The sequence below is a fragment of the Conger conger genome, chromosome 5 (assembly GCF_963514075.1).
Source record: "Conger conger chromosome 5, fConCon1.1, whole genome shotgun sequence".
NCBI classification, from domain to species: Eukaryota; Metazoa; Chordata; class Actinopteri; order Anguilliformes; family Congridae; genus Conger; species Conger conger.
The window spans coordinates 3,425,058-3,445,211 of NC_083764.1; the positions used below are offsets into that span (position 1 = coordinate 3,425,058).

General features: G+C 46.7%; 1 protein-coding gene across 1 annotated transcript in view; it reads left to right on the top strand.

Moving 5' to 3' along the window:
• Positions 1-15,587: 15,587 nt before the first annotated feature.
• blk (BLK proto-oncogene, Src family tyrosine kinase) overlaps positions 15,588-20,154 on the top strand; it is a 14,201-nt gene continuing 9,634 nt past the window's right edge. Inside the window, 6 exon segments of the mRNA XM_061242226.1 lie at positions 15,588-15,709; positions 17,614-17,721; positions 17,910-18,033; positions 18,836-18,872; positions 19,319-19,412; positions 20,006-20,148. Of these exon segments, the coding sequence (XP_061098210.1) occupies positions 17,932-18,033; positions 18,836-18,872; positions 19,319-19,412; positions 20,006-20,148 (376 nt within the window). The 5' untranslated portion in view covers positions 15,588-15,709; positions 17,614-17,721; positions 17,910-17,931.

Below are 20,154 nucleotides of genomic sequence, written 5' to 3' on the forward strand. Positions count from 1 at the left end.
GCAAAGTCACACACTTCCATGAGATCCAGGAGATCTAAAGTATGTGAAAAAGCCGAAGATGAGAGTGAGAACGAATCAGAACAAAAAGAACACAGAGCATCAAGTGCACTCTCAGCGAAGTCAAATATTTCAATAAGATCCAGAAAATCTGAAGTATCTGCAAAACCTGAAGATGAAAATGGAGAAGCACCATCAGAAGATAGAGCCCAGAGCTCACTCTCTGTTATGTCCCACACTTCCACAAGATCCAGGAAATCAAAAGTGTCTGAAAAACCTGAAGAAAGTAGGGGTGAAGAAATATCCCATGATCGAGCCCCAAGTGCTCTGTCTGCCAAGTCCCACACCTCCACGAGATCCGGGAAATCTAAAGTGTCGGAGCAAGCCAAAGATGAGAGTGAGGAAGAATCAGATGAAATAGAACACAGAGCATCAAGTGCACTCTCAGCGAAGTCAAATATTTCATTAAGATCCAGAAAATCTAAAGTATCTGAAAAACCTGAAGATGAGAATGTAGGTGAAGAACAATCAGAAGATAGAGCCCCAAGTGTTCAGTCTGCTAAATCGCACACGTCTATGAGGTCCAGGAAATCTAAAGTGTCTGAAAAAGCTGAAGACGAGATTGTCTGTGAAGAACCATCAGAAGATAGGGCCCCAAGTGTTCTGTCTGTGAAGTCAAACAGGAGTGCACTCTCAGCAAAGTCAAATATTTCAATAAGATCCAGAAAATCTAAAGTATCTGAAAAACCTGAAGATGAAAATGGAGGTGAAGAACTATCTCAAGTTAGAGCACCAAGTGCTCTGTCTGCCAAGTCAAACACTTCCTCAAGATCCAGAAAATCCAAAGTATCTGAAAAGGCTGCAGAGGTGAAGGCAGGAAAAGATGAAGCAGTGAACAGAGCACCAAGTTCCCTGGCTTCAGGGACAAATGCTTCTGAAAGATCCAGAAAATCTCACACATCAAACTGCAGGTCATGTGGTGGAGCAATTACACCAGAAAACCAGCAAGAACAAAGTGAAGATACAGCATCAAGAGCAGCAAGTGCCCTGTCCAAGAGCTCTGCCTCGTTGAGAATGACTGAAAAGGCAACTGATAAAAATGGAGCAGGTGAAGACGAAACTGGGAATAGGGCACTCAGTGCAATATCAGCCAAATCAAACACATCTGCAAGGTCTCGCACATCCCAGAAATCAAAAGCTCCTGCCTACGAAACAGCAAAAGGAGAAGCAGAGGAAGCGGGTAACGCAGGACCGTTAACAACCTCAAGCAACCAAGAGTGCCACACATGCGAGAGAGCACCTTCATCACAGTCAGGGCTGTGTGAGGTCTGTGCTGAGCAGGAGGGGGCAGGGATGGCACCTGGAAACCTGCCAGAGGACGGATCAGACAAGGAAAGGGTGGGCAGTGCTATGTCTATCAACTCCAAAAAGAGCAGCCAAACACAATGTAGTGCCTGTGAACGAGCTTTCACGCCAACCTTGACATCGGTTTCCATTGGACTCGCAGACGAACAGGAGGCTGCCGATGTCAATGAAACGGCAGAATCGGCCATTTCCGTCAGCACACAAGCCTCAGAACAGTCTGATAATTCTACAAGTGTTCCCTGTGGGCTTTCTGAAAGGTGTACACCGACGATACACAGATCGGAAATAGCAGATGAGGTTGTGCAGAGAGTGGACAAAACAGAGGACAGGCCAAAGAGTGCAGTGTCGACCGGAATGGGAGCTTCAGAACAAAATAAAAAAGACAAAGGAGGCAGCCACTTAAATGTTGATAATGACAGAGTGCCCTCTTCCATGTCAAAGTCGTCCAGTGGATCTGCTTGCAGAAAGAATAGAAATCTGCGACCATCTAGTCAAGCTTCTAATATATCGATACACTTGGATAAGGGTGATGCAGCAAAAGACTCCACAAATAACACTCAGCTAAAAGCTCCTTCAAGGCCTGTGTCAAGTGCCTCTGCAAGGTCTTCAACAAGCAAATCAAAGGTTGTAGCCAATACTGCAACTGCGATGGAGGACAGTGCTAAGTTGTCCAACGTTTCTTCTAGTTTGCAAGTGACAGAGCTTGATGTTAATTCTGAAGAGAAAAATGAGAATAGCAGTATTTGTTCTGTTAAGTCATCTAGATCATCAAATAAAATATCTTCATCTGTAATTCCTGTTACTTCAGAGAATCAGCTCAGTCCCCATCCACCAAAAGGGTCACCTAAAAAAAGGAAGACACCTGCAGGTTCTTTTGGGACATCAAACGATAGCACCAGGACACAGACTGATGTTCAGGAAAGGGTTGACAACACAAGACCAACCACTGCCGAATCAAAATCCAGCATATCTGACAACAAAACATGCAATGGAGCCAGGGAAACTCCAGATTGTATCAGAAATGTAGCTGGCAGCCAGAGTAGCAGGTGCAGACACAGAAAATGCGTGAGTCCCTCTCAGAGGGATGGTGCGGAAGAAGATCTGACTGAGCTCGTGCCTTCCAGCTTACCGAACGCATCCCCGACCGAAGTCGTGAACGAATGGCTGAAGAAAATACCATCGGACAGCTCCATGTATGAGGTGGGAGATGAATTGAATGAAAATTCTCATACGGGAATGGAAGAGCTGCAAAATCCCGTGGAAGATGCAGCGGAGCCCCCGGATCAGGAGCAACAGAAAGCAACAGCGGAACCTAGTGAAGCAGCTGAGGGTCATGCAAGTGGAGGGGAACAAGAGCCCCAGGAAGCTGAGGCTAAGGTGGTCATTGGTGAGGAAAACAATGAACCCTGTCATGAAGAGCCAACGGCAACAGACGCACCAAAGACAGATTTACCTCCATGTTCAGATAAGAAACGCCCCACGGCTGAGGCTTTACCCAATAGCTGCCATTCTTCAGTGCAGCTCATGAAGGTGCTGTTGAGTCCAAAACTTTACAGATGCAATAGCCTCCCTGAAGTATCGCCTGTATATGGACGAAAGCTTAGTAATTCAGCTAAAGTACTACTGGACTGCCTTGCGAATCTTCAGTTGATAGACTCTGGCTCTGCGGATTCAAATGCCAAAGATGCAAAGTATGAAGAACTCATGAACCTCCTGCAGTCATTGTGGCTCACTGGACCCTCGGACTCTGAGCAGCCGAAGAAGCAGAGCAAGAAGTTTAAAAAGGAGCAGTCGGCCGAGGAGGAAATAACCCCCAGATCGTCATCGGGTGTGGATGTCAGCAGTGGGTCGGCAGGCTCGGGAAAGAGCAGTGCTAACGGTAGCGTTAGCCAGACGCAGAAACGACAAACCGCTGTGGAGGGCCGAGGTAAAGACCAGGAAGAGCTGTTCCAATTAGTGGAAGAAGCTGAGGAGAATGAAGGTGTGGGGAACTCCGCTGTAACTTCTCCTAAGTCGGTGACTGATGCGGAGAAGCACGTTACGTCTGATCCGGCGACTCCAGACATAGCGAGCCGAGTTCAGTTGACCCCTGAGAAGGCTGGAAAGCACGCTGACGATGAGGAATTGAAAGGGGAGGAAGGCCCGGCTTCAGATGAGACCATTCGTAGCGATGGAACTCCCAGAGAAATACCTTCATCAAACGAGAGCTCTGCCACTGACGGGAAAGCTTTGAAATTGCCTGAAGGAATCGAAAAGGATCCACAAGAGGATACAAGTTCTGGGACACCCCCATCTGTGCAAGGGGCGCAAGTAACCAAAAAGGTTTCGCAAGACACCAATCCTGTTTGGGTGTTGAATTTATTAAATAAAATAGAGAAGCAATTCATGACACATTACGTGAACGCGATGACCGAATTTAAGACGCGGTGGAATTTGGAGGACAGCGATCAGCTCGACGTCATGATTAACGAGCTGAGAGACGAGGTCCACAAGAGGATACAGTCGAGCATCGACAGAGAGCTGAGAAAAATCCGGGGCCGGGCTGGAAAAGCTCCGCGGCCACCGAGGAAAGATATGACCCGAGAATCCACCGCGCAGACCGAGCAACGCCGCAGGCAGCTGCAGGTCATGCGCAACCACTCAATAGACGCGCAGAGCGACGAACATTACACGGCCACCGGGACGGAATTGAGCGACCCGGTGAGTGAGGAGGAGTACTGCCCTTGTGACGCTTGTACGAAGAAGAAAATGGCGTCTAGACCCGCGGCGCCCTTCGAGCTTACAAGTTCTGCTCCCGTGATGAAGGCCTTTGATTTAAGGAACATTCTGCATTCGAATAAGGAAATTCCCACGGATATCCCCGGAGGACTGTGTAGAGAAGCAGAAGCGGAGAAGTGCGATCTGGCTGAAGATGAGGAGGCGATGCAGGTGGATTCGGCAAGAGAAATGGATGCTAGCGCAAAGGAAGAGGAGGATGATTTTGAGGGAAAACAAAGTGAGCAATGTACACAAGACAGGGAAGAGAAAGCACTGGAAGCTACAATGCAAGCAGAGGATGACGGTGATGAAAATGTTCAAATTGATGAAGAAGTTGTAGAGAATGGGGTTGGCAATGAGATGGCTGAAGATACTGAAGCACTTGTGAAAGTAGAAACTGCTGAGGCAGCAACTGAGATAAAAGCAACTGACCATGAAACAATGGATTCATCAGCTGAAGCAGATGAAACCGCTGGAGGAAAATCAGCTGCAGAAGATGAAACCGTTGACAGGAATGCAATAGAGGGCGATGAGACTGAAGCTGTAGACGACAAAATGGCTGAAGCTGAAGGAGCGATAAGTGAAGCTGAGGAAGATGGAGCTGAAGCAGAAATGGCTGAAGATGTAGGGACAACTGAAGCTGAAGAAGCAGAATCAGTTGATGGAGAAACAGCTGAAGAAGGTGCGGCTGAAGCTGAGGAAGTGGATGGAAACATCGGTGAAGCTGATGACGATGAAGCTGAGAAAAGAGATAGAGAAACGGCTGAAGATGAAACGGCTGATGATAAGATGGCTGAAGAAGTGGCCGAAGATGAAACAACTGAAGCAGAAGATGATGAAATGGTTGAAAGAGAAACCATTGAAGCTGGAGTGGAGGAAATTGGTGAAGGAGAAGCGATACAAGCCGGAGACAACGATATGGCTAAAGCTGCAGAAGATGAAGCAAACAGGAATGTGACTGAAGCTGAAGAAGATGAAGCAGCCAAAGATCAAACAATTGAAGGAGATGCTACTGAAGCGAAAGAAGATGAAACAACTGGAGGAGGCATAACTGAAGCTGAAGATGAAATGGCTGAAGTCGACAAGGCTGAAGCTGAAGATGATGAAACAAATGGGAATGTAACTGAAGCTCAAGAAGATAAAGCAGCCAAAGATGACCCAGCTGCATGTGATGCGACTGAAGCTGAAGATGAAACGGCTAAAACTACTGAAGATGAAATGGCTGAAGGAGATGCAACTGAAGCTGAAGATGAACCAGCTGAAGCAGATGCAGCTACTGAAGATGAACCAGCTGAAAGAGACACAGCTAACGAGGAGGAAATCGTTGATGGAAATGTAGTTGAAGCTGATGAAGATGAAACAGTTAAGACAGCAGAAGATGAAACCAGTGAAGGAGATGTCATTGAAGCTGAGGAAGATGAAACAGTTGAAAGAGACTCTACTGAAGCTGAAGATGAAATTGCTGAAGGAGACACAACTGAAGCTGAGGAAGATGAAACAGCTGAAGCAGATGCAGCTATGGAAGAACAACCAGATGAAGGAGCCACGGCAATAGCAGAAGAAGATGGACTGGTGGAAGCCAATTCAGCTATAGCTGAGGGGGAACAAGCTGAAGGAGGCAGACCGGAATGTGAAATGGCTGGAGGTGGTGAAGCTGAAGCTGATGAAGATGAAACACCTAAAGATGAAACCACTGGAGACTTTACTGAAGCTGAAGATGAAGCAGCTGAAGGAGACACAGTTGACGCAGGAGAAAATGGAATGTCTGAAGCAGATGCAGATGAAATAGTTGAGGGAGAAGATGAAACGGCTAAAACAGCAGAAGATGAAACAGGTAAAGGAGACGCAACTGAAGCTGAAGATGAAATCGCTGAAGGAGACACAGTAGAAGCTAAAGGGGATGAAACAGGTGAAGGAGACGCAACTGAAGCTGAAGATGAACCAGCTAAAGCAGATGCAGCTACTCAAGATGAACAACGAGCTGAAGATGAAACAGCTGAAGCTAAAGGGGATGAAACAGCTGAAGGAGACACAGTAGAAGCTGGAGGAGATGAAATGGCAAAACCTGCAGAAGACGAAACAGTTGGAGACACAACTGAAGCTGAAGATGATGAAATAGCTGATGGAAATATAGCTGAAGCTGAAGAAGATGAAACGGAAGATGAAACGGCAGAAGATGAAACGGGCAAAGGAGACGCAACTGAAGCTGAAGATGAACCAGCTGAAGCAGATGCAGCTACTCAAGATGAACAACGAGCTGAAGGAGACACAGTAGAAGCTAAAGGGGATGAAACAGCTGAAGGAGACACAGCTGAATCTGAGGAAGATGAAATAGCTGAAGCAGATGCAGATATAGCTGCAGAGGATGAACCAGCTGAAGGAGAATCAGGTGAAGAAGATGAAGAAGCTGAAGATGTAGCTGAAGCAGACAAAGGTGAAATAGCAGAAGGTGACAGTGCTGAAAAACAAGAAGCAGAAGCAGATGAAGAAGATGAAGAAGATGGAGTTGAAAAAGATGAAACGGCTGAAGAGGGAGAGAGAGCTGAAGCTGAGGTTGATGAAATGGCTGAAGCAGATGCAGCTGAAGATGAACCAGCTGAAGGAGACACAGGTGAAGAAGGAGAAAGAGCTGAGGATGTTGCTGAAGCTGGAGAAGGTGAAATGGCGGAAGAGTGTGACACAGCTGAAAAACCAAAAGAAGCTGAAGGAGCCAAAGCAACTGAAGAGGAAGCAGCTGAAGAAGGAGACAGGGCTGAAACTGAGGATGATGAAGTGGCTGAAAGAGAAAGCACTGAAGCTGACGAAGATGAAATAGCTGAAGCAGATGCAGCTGAAAAAGATGTAGCTGAACCTGAAGAAGGTGAAGTGGCAGAAGGTGACAAACAAGGCAACGCTGAAGACGATGCAGCTGAAGAAGATGAAACAACTGAAATAGCTGAAACTGAAGAAGATGAAACAGCTGAAATAGCTGAAGCTGAAGAAGATGAAACAGCTGAAATAGCTGAAACTGAAGAAGATGAAACAGCTGAAATAGCTGAAACTGAAGAAGATGAAACAGCTGAAATAGCTGAAGCTGAAGAAGATGAAACAGCTGAAATAGCTGAAACTGAAGAAGATCAAACAGCTGAAATAGCTGAAGCTGAAGAAGATGAAACAGCTGAAATAGCTGAAACTGAAGAAGATGAAACAGCTGAAATAGCTGAAGCTGAAGAAGATGAAACGACTGAAATAGCTGAAACTGAAGAAGATGAAACAGCTGAAATAGCTGAAGCTGAAGAAGATGAAACGACTGAAATAGCTGAAGCTGAAGAAGATGAAACAGCTGAAATAGCTGAAGCTGAAGAAGATGAAACAGCTGAAATAGCTGAAACTGAAGAAGATGAAACAACTGAAATAGCTGAAGCTGAAGAAGATGAAACAGCTGAAATAGCTGAAACTGAAGAAGATGAAACAACTGAAATAGCTGAAACTGAAGAAGATGAAATGGCTGAAGCAGATGCAGCTGAAGCTGAAGAAGATGAAAGGACAGAAGAATGTGAAACAGCTGTAGAAGAGGCAGTTGAAGCTGGAAATGAGAAAACCGTGGATGAAGAGCACGAGGAGGAAGAGGACAACACTAGAAAGAGAGAAACTAATGACCAAGGTGAATGTGAAGTACATGATTCAAACACTGAGGACACTGAAGATCATGATGACGATGAGGCAGAAGCAGATGAGGAAGAGGAAGAAGAGGGTGACGACTCCCGAGAGCAGATAGAGGACGATGAAGAGAATATAGCGGAAGGTGCCTCTGCAACCGTCAAAGATGGAGAAGGCAGCCTCGCCTCAGCAGAGGACAATTCAGAGGTGAAGGCGGCAGAGGCTGAAGCAAAGGATGATGAGGAACGAGCAGAAAGCGAGCAGCAAGAGCAGCAGGAGAGAGCAGAAAGCGAGCAGCAGGAGGGAGCAGAAAGCGAGCAGCAGGAGCAGCAGGAGGGAGCAGAAAGCGAGCAGCAGGAGCAGCAGGAGGGAGCAGAAAGCGAGCAGCAGGAGGGAGCAGAAAGCGAGCAGCAGGAGGAGGCAGAAAGCGAGCAGCAGGAGCAGCAGGAGGGAGCAGAAAGCGAGCAGCAGGAGGAGGCAGAAAGCGAGCAGCAGGAGCAGCAGGAGGGAGCAGAAAGTGAGCAGCAGGAGGGAGCAGAAAGTGAGCAGCAGGAGGAGGCAGAAAGCGAGCAGCAGGAGCAGCAGGAGGGAGCAGAAAGCGAGCAGCAGGAGGGGGCAGAAAGCGAGCAGCAGGAGCAGCAGGAGGGAGCAGAAAGCGAGCAGCAGGAGGGGGCAGAAAGCGAGCAGCAGGAGCAGCAGGAGGGAGCAGAAAGCGAGCAGCAGGAGGGGGCAGAAAGCGAGCAGCAGGAGCAGCAGGAGGGAGCAGAAAGCGAGCAGCAGGAGGAGGCAGAAAGCGAGCAGCAGGAGGCTGAGGAAGAGAATCCAGCAGAAGACTTAACTGCCGAGTCTGACAGCCAAGAGCTCTCAGAGGAAGATGGTGCCGTGGAGCTGGAACAGCGCACAAACACCTTGATTACCCGGCCGGGGTCGCCTGGGGACCCCGCGGACACACTGAGTCTTCAGGGGAGCTCTGGGAGCTCCGGTCTCCGAGCCAAACAGATGTACCCCTCATCTTCCGAGGAGACCGAAGACGCACAGCGACACGAGCCTCCGCCCGGCGCGGACGCCCCGGAACAATCCGGCAAAGTGAAGGCGGCAAACGACAGCGACATTGACCAAGACGATTTAGACTTCTGATTTCAGGCTTGGGAAATCGCAGCAATAACCAAAATCACGGAGCACTTTACTTGCTTTGCTTGTTCTGGGCTGTTCCTGCGGGTCTCTACTGTGAGGCCGTGCCAGTATCTCACAGGGAGACCCGTCTCACAGTCGCGAGCAAAAACTAATCACATTAACTTGAAAACAGGGTTCTGTAAACAAGTTATTCTCCTGTATCTTGAAGCCAGAGTATTTTCTCATTCTCTGGCAGTTGTTCTCTGGCAAGTTCTCTGTATTGCGTGCATTTATTTAGTACGTGCATTTATTTAGTACGTGCATTTATTGTCAGAGAACCATGTATAACATGTTGTAAAGTAGGAATATTGTATATTCAGTGTAATTACTTAATAATGTATTCCTCTCAGTTAAAGCCTTAGCCATATGATATTTTACCAAGGAAAACTGCAGGAAAAATGGAGAAACATATTTTACAGTCATAATATGTATATGGACTGTAAGTATAAAAGATGTATTACTGTCACTTTTCAGATTACATATATATTTATAAAGTATTTAAAAGTATATTTTTTTAGAACGGAGGGCATCATGTTTATTTAATCAATTTATTACGTTACATTTTATTTGTATAGCACTTTTTAAAGAATATTGTCACAAAGACGGGAGAAGGGGGAAAAGGGCAGGTTTAAATAGCACAAGTACAGGAGGTAAAAAAAACTCCCCAGTGGGGAGAAAACCCTTTAAACAGTGGGGAGAAAACCCTTTAAACAGTGGGGAGAAAAAACTCCCTGATGGGAAGAGATCTTAGGAGGAACCCGGCTATAGAGGGGGAGCCCATCCTCCGCTGGCCAGCAAGGTGTAAAGTAAAGATCCTACTGATCGTTTGCTACGCACTGTATATACAGTATATGCATGTATGTATTATTTATTTATTTTGAAATATATACAGTATATAAACCGTACACACAATATTCATTATTTTGCTAAATAGAAATAACAGAATGATTATACAATTTGTATGCCTTTGAATGATGACATCAGAAGGAAACTTTAGCCCTGAAACTGTTGTTGTTTATTTAATGTGACAAATTCATATTCTAAATGAGTGGGGATTGGATTTGCGTTTGAACGGGCTTTCTGTTGCACGTAGTGGCCATGTTGAAGATAACACATCACCATTCTCTCCTAGCTTTGCCACTAACATCAATTCAGTGGTGACATAATTGTTTTTATTTTGTTATTATTATACTTTTACTTGTGACTGCTTGGTGGTGCTTTGACATTCTGACTGACATCAAGTTAGTAGACAGGATGGGAAATTGTGTGTCCATGTTTAAGTGTACTTTGACCTTCATTAAAACCTCTGGTATCAGCAGCTGTCCTCTGTCACTGAACAGTTTTCTCTCGCGATGAACCTGACATGATTCCTTAGAGCGGTCATGTATCAAAATGGAGCAGAATATTGGGCAAATAATTTACCCTGATGCAGATTGACACAAACTCTTGAATGAACCACATTGGAATCCTTTAAAGATTTTTAAAAGCGCTATGCTTTAGTTGCGTTTACCATGGATCGGAATATAGGATATTAGAGTATTTTCTCCTATTTCATATCTCCTGTTTATTTGACCTGAGATAGCAAATTATCCAAAATGATGTACATATTCATTACTGCCTCAATATATAAATGTGATAAATGTTATTTTTTTGTACCCATTACAGAAGGTCCAGCTTCAACCACAAATTACATAAAGGGCTTCCCTGGCATTATATAATACTGTTATTAAATAGTATATTATATAATGTCTGATTGGACTGTATTCTGTATCTTTCATGGGTCTCTAAGCAGAAAGTAAAGCTGACCACACAGAATGATGGTGACTGTCTAGAGTTTAACCAACAATGTGTCGGACCTGGCTTTCAACACTGCATCCAATGTGAGTATATTTCATAAGGTAATTAAACGGATCTGTTATTCATTTCCATCTATGTGCCAGTCATACATTTTTAAATCTTAGTCACACACAAATCTTAGTCATTTTTTTGTTGCAGCTAGATAGTTTAAGCATCTCGGGTCTCTAGTCCATTTCCACGACTGTGTTAAATCAGCCAGCTACCCTAAGCAGAGCAGTTACAGGTACCAAATAATTATATAACGCTGAACTTTGTCACCTTTTCTTTAAAGAAAAAAAAGCTAATATTATTTGAAAGAGAAGTGACTGTGAAGCCACCAATAGATCATACCTACGCTGCCATGACAACATAAATAATGCTTCCCAAAAATATTGAGGTTGAAAATCAGCAAACTATTAATAACAGCCCATGGCTCATATATCAATGTGAAGCCTTCTAGTTAGGAGTCAATTCCCAGTTATTCTGACACCTGAAGGGCTGTTTTGTTGGGCTCTCTGGCTGCGCGCGTTTTTAACGGTCTGACTGGGCTCGGCGCGCGGGTGGAAAGCCCAGCGACCCGCCGTGACAACGGCAATCACTCAGCCGCGCGCCGCGAATCCGCGCTAACGCACCGCAGCGTTTAGGCTGACCGATTTCGTATTCTAAAACAACACACACACACACAAAAAAAATGCGCTCCATTAATAGCCGGCATGGGTGGTCCGTTTCAGAGCCACGGGGACAAAAAAAAAAAAACCCCGCGATGAATAACCGCGTTCGTTTTCCACCGTCCTGGACCTCAGGCAAACCCGACTTCCTCCCTGAGAACGCGACAAACAAGAGCGGATATTAACATGGGTCCTGAATACCGCCGGTGAGTAAGTATTAGACATTGTTACGGAGCGTTAATTAAGAGATGCCTTTGACACGGCGGCGCTGGGGGTTGGGGGGGGGGACTTCCCGTCCGTGGGGCCCGTGCGTGGGCGCCGGGGCCGGGGCCCGGGGCCCGGGGAGGGTCCCTGGGTTGCAGGAGCCGGCGGTGGTCCCCCAGGGGCCCGGCCCTTACCCGGAGCTGATGAATGGCGCTGCTCGGCGCGCTGCCGCTTGCAGAGGGGACGTGGCATAAATAATTGGTGTCACTTCAATCGACCGTGTGCCAAATGGCAGAGGAGCCAAACAGCTGACAAAACACTACATAATACCTGGGGTCCCGACGTATACCCAGCATGCACCTGGAGCTTCCTTCTTCTGGGACGTGGGCCAGAAAGAGTCAGGCTGGACTGATCGCTCTTCTCAAACTGCAGTACCGCGGGAGAGAGCGGAGCCGCTGCACCGTACGCTCAGCGGCCACTTTATTAGGTACTTATCACTCTCAGAAATAACGGTTGGAATGGGGCCTAAAAAGGGTATGAATGGATGTCGCTGGGGCGGAGCTGAACTGCCACGCACTGGAAAAACTTTCGCACCGTCCTCTATGAACTCTAGAGACTGCGTTCAAATCCCAGGGGATCGGTCATTTCTGAGACGCACAAACCACCCCATCTGGCAACAACAATCCTTCCACTGTCAAGGTCACTTCGATCGCATTTCGTCCCCCTTTCTGACATTTGGTCTGAACAACAGCTGAACCCATTGACCGTATCTGCATGCTTTTGTGTCACATGATTGGCTGATTAGATATTTGCAATAAGGAGTTGGTGTATTGGTGTACCTAATGAAGTGGTCGCGTCCTGTTACTAATATCTTCATCTTTACTGGCAGCGCATCACTGTCAGCATGATCCATATTATTTCAGATTTCATATGCATTCATATATGGGAGCATGTATATATATGTAAATATCTTAAGAAATGATTTTGGGGTGGGGGGGATGAGTTAGGGTCGACTCTGGGGGTGGGGGGTTAGGTGCACACTGGCAGGGGTGGGGGGGGTGAGTTAGGGTCCTCTGTGGGGGGGTGGGGGGTTAGGTGGGGGGCTGGGGGAGGTAAATAGAGGGAAATGCGACAGGATGCAGCTGGCAGGGGGGGGGGGTCAATTTGCACCCCAACGCTGAGAAATGTGCAGGTCTATTGTGCCGTGCAGTGCAAGGGGCTTCCCACAGTTTATCTCACACACACACACTCACACACACTCACACACACACATGCAGGCACACTCACACGCACTCACACGCACACACATTCACACACACTCACACACACTCACACACACACATGCAGGCACACTCACACGCACTCACACGCACACACATTCACACACACTCACACACATACGCGCAAACGCACACACACACACACGCACTCACACACACTCACACACACATGCACTCAGACATGCATGCACACACTCACGCACATATACACACACACTCACACATGCACACACACATGCAAGCACACACTCAGACACGCACACACACACCGGCCACAGCTGCAGACACACACTCCTGGCAGCCGACAACTCTCCCATGCCCAACGTGGGAAAAGGCACAACTCAAATACCTGCCAAAAGAATGGCACTTTAACCAGGGAGCATACACACACACACACACACATACATACACACAACCAGGCACGCACACAAACACACACGCACATGTACTCATACACACAAACACATACAGTGCACACGCACATATACACACACACATACTCACACACACACACACACAAACACACACATATATACACACACACTCACACACATAAACACACATGCACGCAGATAAACACATATACACACACTCACACACACACACACACACACACACGCACACACACACACACACACACACACACACACACACCCAACACCTGTGCTGTACCCCAAACCCTCTCCACGCCACCCTCCCTCTGCTGGGGGTCTCTGGGGGTCTGCTCTGTGCTGTGTGCTCATGAATAATACAGGTGATGTGTAATATAGACATTAATAACTGCTGTATGATAATTCCCACACTGAAGAGGAACGATACGCATGTTAATACTTCCCCGGCGCTTTCCCTGCAGAACACCCTGATCATGTGATTTATGAAAATCCACAGATTTACATCCCCACACACCGTGCAGACGCGTGTGAGCACACAGACCGATTTTCACGTAAACATGCAATGCGCACGAACAGACTCACATACTCTCAGAGAAATACACACTAACTCACACAGTCATTACTGATGCACTAATTGACACACACTCTCTCACACACCACCCCCACAGTCATATATGCACACATGCATATCCTCACCAGCACTGTCACACACAAGCACACACACGCGATCCCACGCATATTATTATTATTATTATTATTATTATGGTTTGCTTGAGTTAAACGTTAAGTATGCAACAGCAGAAAATTCTGGAGTATAACTTTCCCCAGAACATTTCTAATCGAAAATTCCCAGGTGTGAGTTCAGTAGGTCTGACACTAGTGCTCTGCTGCCCTCTGTTGGTCATATCGGGTACTGAAGAAACGGCCGTTAAAGACGAGCCGAAAACAAAAGTGCTTTTCTCGGATCTCCACCGTTCTTTCCTTCACTTACACTTTTCTAAGTGAATGTAAAAGGTTTGATTTGTTTCCAAACACAAGAGGGAACAGCCTGTAGTATGAAAACTTGGTCTTTAATAATATTAATCAAAGCCCCCAGCATTCTATTATGCCAGCCTACGGTTGTCATGTGAAACATCATATTTTAAAAGACTATCTAGAACCATCTTTTAAAGGCATCACATGTATCAATGTAATTTTCACACATTGTTTTTGGGGGCACATTTTTACCAAGATGGAAAAACACTTGAACATAAGCACAGTCACTGTGGTTAAGCTGGTTAACACTGAAAACTGGCCACTGAACTGTGTGGTTGTGCAGAAGGTGTGTGTGTGTGTGGTTGTGCGTAGGTGTGTTCGGAGGAGAACTGAGAGCACACTTTTGCTCGACTTCCGGAGAGTAGCGGGGCTCTGGCACGCGGTTTGATCCTAATTTGATGGTCAGATAAGAAACGCTCACACTCACTCATAGTTAAGGTACGGAGGAGAACTATTAGTATCCCCTGTGATGTGTGTGTTTCTGTGTATGTGTGTGTGTGTGTGTGTGTGTGTGTGTGCGCGTGTGTGTTAATATTCATTCCCTGATTGAATTGGCTACAATTCAATTCAACAATTGTTCTCCCCGCTTCACCGGTGAGAGTTCTTGCATAAAACGGCCACCGTACGTCACCCAGATGGGAGCTCCATTGGTGGTGGCCGAGGTGAGCTCCTGTTGATCTCTGTAGAGTCTGTTGAGTGTGAGAAACATGCAATATAAATGCTATATGAATGCTATATAAACTATCTATCTATCTAATACAAAAAGGAGCTATAAAGACGTAATAAATAATTGAGTGAATGTACATTTCCTTCGCACAATGACTGGCTAAACTCCATCAACCTATGGCCTGCCTGCAGCTCAGAAAACTTTGTGTAACCACCGCGACTGTCCACCAGGGGGCAGAGTATCTTACACCTCTACTGACCCTCTGGGCACACCCCAGGAAATAAAAAAAAAACCAACTGAATTATTTTACATTAAAATTAACACTGAGCTATGATTAATGACTACACTAAATGTTTAAAATGAAGGATATCTGCTATTATGCATAGTCCATTGGCGTGAGTTGTGTGTTATGTTCTGATAAGCATGGTTAAGAGTTGGATTGTTTACAGGTTTGTTAGTTGCTGACGTGAGGATGTAGATCGAGCGTCTCTGTGGTTGTGGTCTCCTTTTAAAGGAAGTTAGATTGAGTAAAGAAACGCAGACATGCGTCTTTACCTACTGTCTTTCCGACTGGTCTTGGGAGAGGAGGTAGAGAGAGAGAAAGAGAGAGAGAAAGAAGGGTGGTACCAGCCCTGAACTGCAAAGCAAAGTTTTTTGACTGCTTAAATTGGACTAATTCTTTTCTACAGGTGACAGGTATGTCTGCATGTGTACATTATGTGATTTCTATACTGTATATGAGTGCATAACTGTCAAACAGGGTTCAGAACACAAACATTTTTTTAAATGAGCATGTGATGATTGTGTCATGTCAAACTGCAGACTTTAGTTTCTTGCAGAATATATAAACAATTAGAAACTAAATGTATATATATGTACATGTCTTGTTTTTGTGACTGTTGACATACAAGTAATTTAACTGTTGAAATCAAACTGTTGTGAAAGGTTGTCTTTGCTTTCGTGTGGTTGATCTGAATGAAAGCAGTGTCTTTACAAAGGCTGCGCGGAACTTAAACCTTTTCTGCGCGATGTGAAAGATTTCAAACTACGAGGCTGCTCGGATGCGAGAGTATGCACCGACCGACAGACAGATCAGATTTTTATTTTATTATATCTCATTATTTGTTCTTATCTAGGAACTGAATCACTAGTCTCACTGAACAGCTGCGTTTTCAGAGTTCAGGGGAAGAAGTCTCTCGTGACATTTTAATCTTCTGCATCACAGTAATTAGCCTTTTTTCAGTTTCTGTCTCTAAACCACAGAGTAACCGGACAGGAAAATGCATAGCAGCCGCTGTACTGCTTTAGACTCTGTCAGAAAGAACCGTCCTGCTTTCACTCATCATACTGAGTTTTGTCAACCACACATATTTATTGTATTTATTAATATTCAGCTTTCAGACAGGACTGTGATTCCGTGATAGTAGTTGTCGCAAAACCACTTTAAGGCCCAACCGCACCAAGAACTATAACTATAACAATACCTATAACGATAGCAGCGTGAGCATCTACACTGTTGAACCACAATGTTCTATAAATAGCTTCTCGGCTAAGTGCCATTTGCCATTTTGCACGTGACATCCTGTGAATCTGGTTGAATTTTAATGCTCCGAAAGAGATGCTGGCAATATCTCTCATCACTGCCGTTGTCGTTATAGTTGTAGTGTGGACTCTACTTGTTTTTTAAATGGCAAACAGCCTAGCTATCGTTATCGTTATCGCTATCGTTATCGTTATCGTTATCGTTAACGTTAACGTTAACGTTATCGGTATCGTTATCGTTATCGCTATCGTTATCGTTATCGGTATCGGTATCGTTATCGTTATCGCTATCGTTAACGTTATCGTTACTGTGGGGCCTGTGATCGGTGAAACATTTCAGTGTGTTTTGTTATTTTCAGTTTTCTCAGTCTCATCTTGCTCACGGCGAGTTGTATGTTGTTTTTTATGGGGGGGGGGGGGGGGGGGGGGGTTGTTCAGCTGAAAGGATAATCTCCCTTGAGGTTTCTGCTGAAACAGGAATTCCCAAATCACCCCCCCCACTTCCGTCAGAGGAAACGGCGGGAACGCTGCCCGTTTCTGCTGCGTTTTCAAGCCTTCATGTCTGAGAGCATGAAACCGCGATTTTGCAGGGAGGATTAGGACTGGAGTGGGGGCTGTGCTTACTGAGCTTGGCATCTTTGTGCGATAAAAACACCACTATCTCTGCGCCAGGCGGGACGGACGTGTAGAAATCGCTCAGGAGGAATCTTCGCTCTGAAAATGAGGACACGGGGCTTTTCTTGAATTCCTTTTGTGTGAGCGAGCAAACGTTAAAGCCTTATGCTGTGTTCCTGATGCCTTGGAAATTCAGAGTCACGCCCTTCTGGCCAGGAATTTGGAAGTCGGGAATCATTTCTCAGTCCTGAGATGCAGAGTAGGAGGAAACTGACGTCGTTCAAAATAGCAAAAACACAGATTTGTGAGTAAACAGTGGGCTTTATAGATAGTATGGCCATGTTGGTGGTGGGGGGTGTGTTGGAGTGGCGTGTGTGTGTGTGTGGGGGGGGGGGGGGGGTGGTTATATGGATGCCTGACTCTCAGGTTCTGCTCTTGCCCAGGTTCTGAGCATGCTCAGTCTCCTCAGTCTGCCCTCATGTTGAGAGTTGAGGAGAGAAATCAGCCGAAAGAGTGACATCACCTCACCTGGGTCAAGAGAACTCTGCCAGGTAAGCACACACTCTCTCTCGCTCTCTCTCTCTCTCGCAGGCACACACACACACACACACACACACACACACACACACACACTGCCTCTCTCTCCCAAGCTGTACACTATTGAATATGTGCACTATTAAATGAAAATAGCATTAACGGAGGCATTGAAGGTGTGAAATGAGTGGTGTTTGTGTTGAAGAGGGAGAGCCTGGCCACTCAGGATGGGCTGCTGCTGCAGCGGGCAGAACCACAGCTCGGGTCCGAGCCCCGTCCCACACAGAGAGAGCCTGCTGACCAATCACTGCCCAGGACCTGCACTTCCTGTAGGTACCCTCCAATCCCAGCCCAGGGCCCGCACTTCCTGTACATACTCTCCAATCATAGTCCGGATTCTGCACTTCCTGTACGTACCCTCCAATCACAGCCCAAGTCCTGCACTTCCTGTACATACTCTCCAATCATAGTCCGGATTCTGCACTTCCTGTACGTACCCTCCAATCACAGCACAGGGCCTGCACTTCCTGTACATACTCTCCAATCATAGTCCAGATTCTGCACTTCCTGTACGTACCCTCCAATCCCAGCCCAGGGCCCGCACTTCCTGTACATACTCTCCAATCATAGTCCGGATTCTGCACTTCCTGTACGTACCCTCCAATCACAGCACAGGGCCTGCACTTCCTGTACATACTCTCCAATCACAGCCCAAGTCCTGCACTTTCTGTACGTACCCTCAGATCTGACAAGGAACAGAAAAGGCCTCCTTCATCAGATCAGGTCTTAGTGCCCCTTTCTGCAAGTGATGTCACAGATTAACTTCGCCCGGAGCGAGTGATTGAGTACATGGAGGGAGGGATAGAGTGACTGAGTGAATAGAGGAGGGAGTGAGTGTTTTCTTATTGCAGCTGGTTCATCCGTTTTGTTTGTTTGATGGTTTTTGTGCAGACATGAAGCGTCTCACCAGTGAATACTAGCCAGTAAAGCTGGTTTCAGAGCCGGTTGTGGCTAAATCATTAGGTTGTGCTGTTAAATGGACAAATGACAGTGAATGTTTCATTTTGAAAACACAGGTTGTCTGCATGTTGCTGGCGTGTTTCATGAGCTCTGTGTCTCTTTTTCACACAGACGCCAGAACAGCATGAAGTGGAAACCTCCAATCTTGGTAATGCATGTTAAATAATTATTTGTTTTTATGTGAAAGTTTTTGGTGAAGAACTAAATGGCAGGCAGTCATTTTTTTAGATGCAGATAAATCATTACATTTTATAAAACGCTTTTCTCTCTCTCAAAGCGCTTTACAGTGATGAGGGGGAATCCCGCCTCAACCACCACCAATGTGCTGCACCCACCTGGGTGACGCAACGGCAGCCATTTTGTGCGCTCACCACACACCAGCTAATGTGGCTGAATAGCATTTTTTAAATTGCATGCTATACAGAATGAGAGCACCTTGGCTTAAGGTCAACGCTGTAAAATGGCACCTGGTCTGTGTCTGCCAGTGATCTGCACCCCTCCTGATCCACAGTCCGAGGCACGGGGAGCCTTCGGGTTTATAAGTCAGGGTGTGAAATGTGCGCTGATGGCCTGATGCTGGATGGTCTGTTTCAGACGGGGACTTCGCCATCGCTCAGTACGACTTCACGCCGGCCAACAACGACGACCTGAGATTCAGCAAAGGAGACAAGCTGAAGATCCTAGAAGAGTGAGCATCTCAACCACAGAGCCATACGCCCCACCCCATCTCAACCACAGAGCCATACGCCCCACCCCATCTCAACCACAGAGCCATACGCCCCACCCCATCTCAACCACAGAGCCCTACGCCCCACCCCATCTCAACCACAGAGCCATACGCCCCACCCCATCTCAACCACAGAGCCCTACGCCCCACCCCATCTCAACCACAGAGCCCTACGCCCCACCCCATCTCAACCACAGAGCCATACGCCCCACCCCATCTCAACCACAGAGCCATACGCCCCACCCCATCTCAACCACAGAGCCATACGCCCCACCCCATCTCAACCACAGAGCCCTACGCCCCACCCCATCTGAACCACAGAGCCATACGCCCACCCCATCTCAACCACAGAGCCCTATGCCCCACCCCATCTCAACCACAGAGCCATACGCCCCACCCCATCTCAACTACAGAGCCCTACGCCCCACCCCATCTCAACCACAGAGCCATACGAACCATACAAGCTCCACACATATAGTAACACACTCCACACTAACACACTCCGTACAGAACACACGGACGGATGATGATGGTAGCGATGCTGTCTCTCTCAGGGACGGGGAGTGGTGGTGGGCCAGGTCTCTGGTCTCTGGGGAAGAGGGGTACGTCCCATTTAACTACGTGACCCGGCCGGGGAGGCGGAGCGAGGAGAGGTGAGGATCCCAGCGAGGCAGCGGCTTTCAGACGATTCAGAAAAGTGATT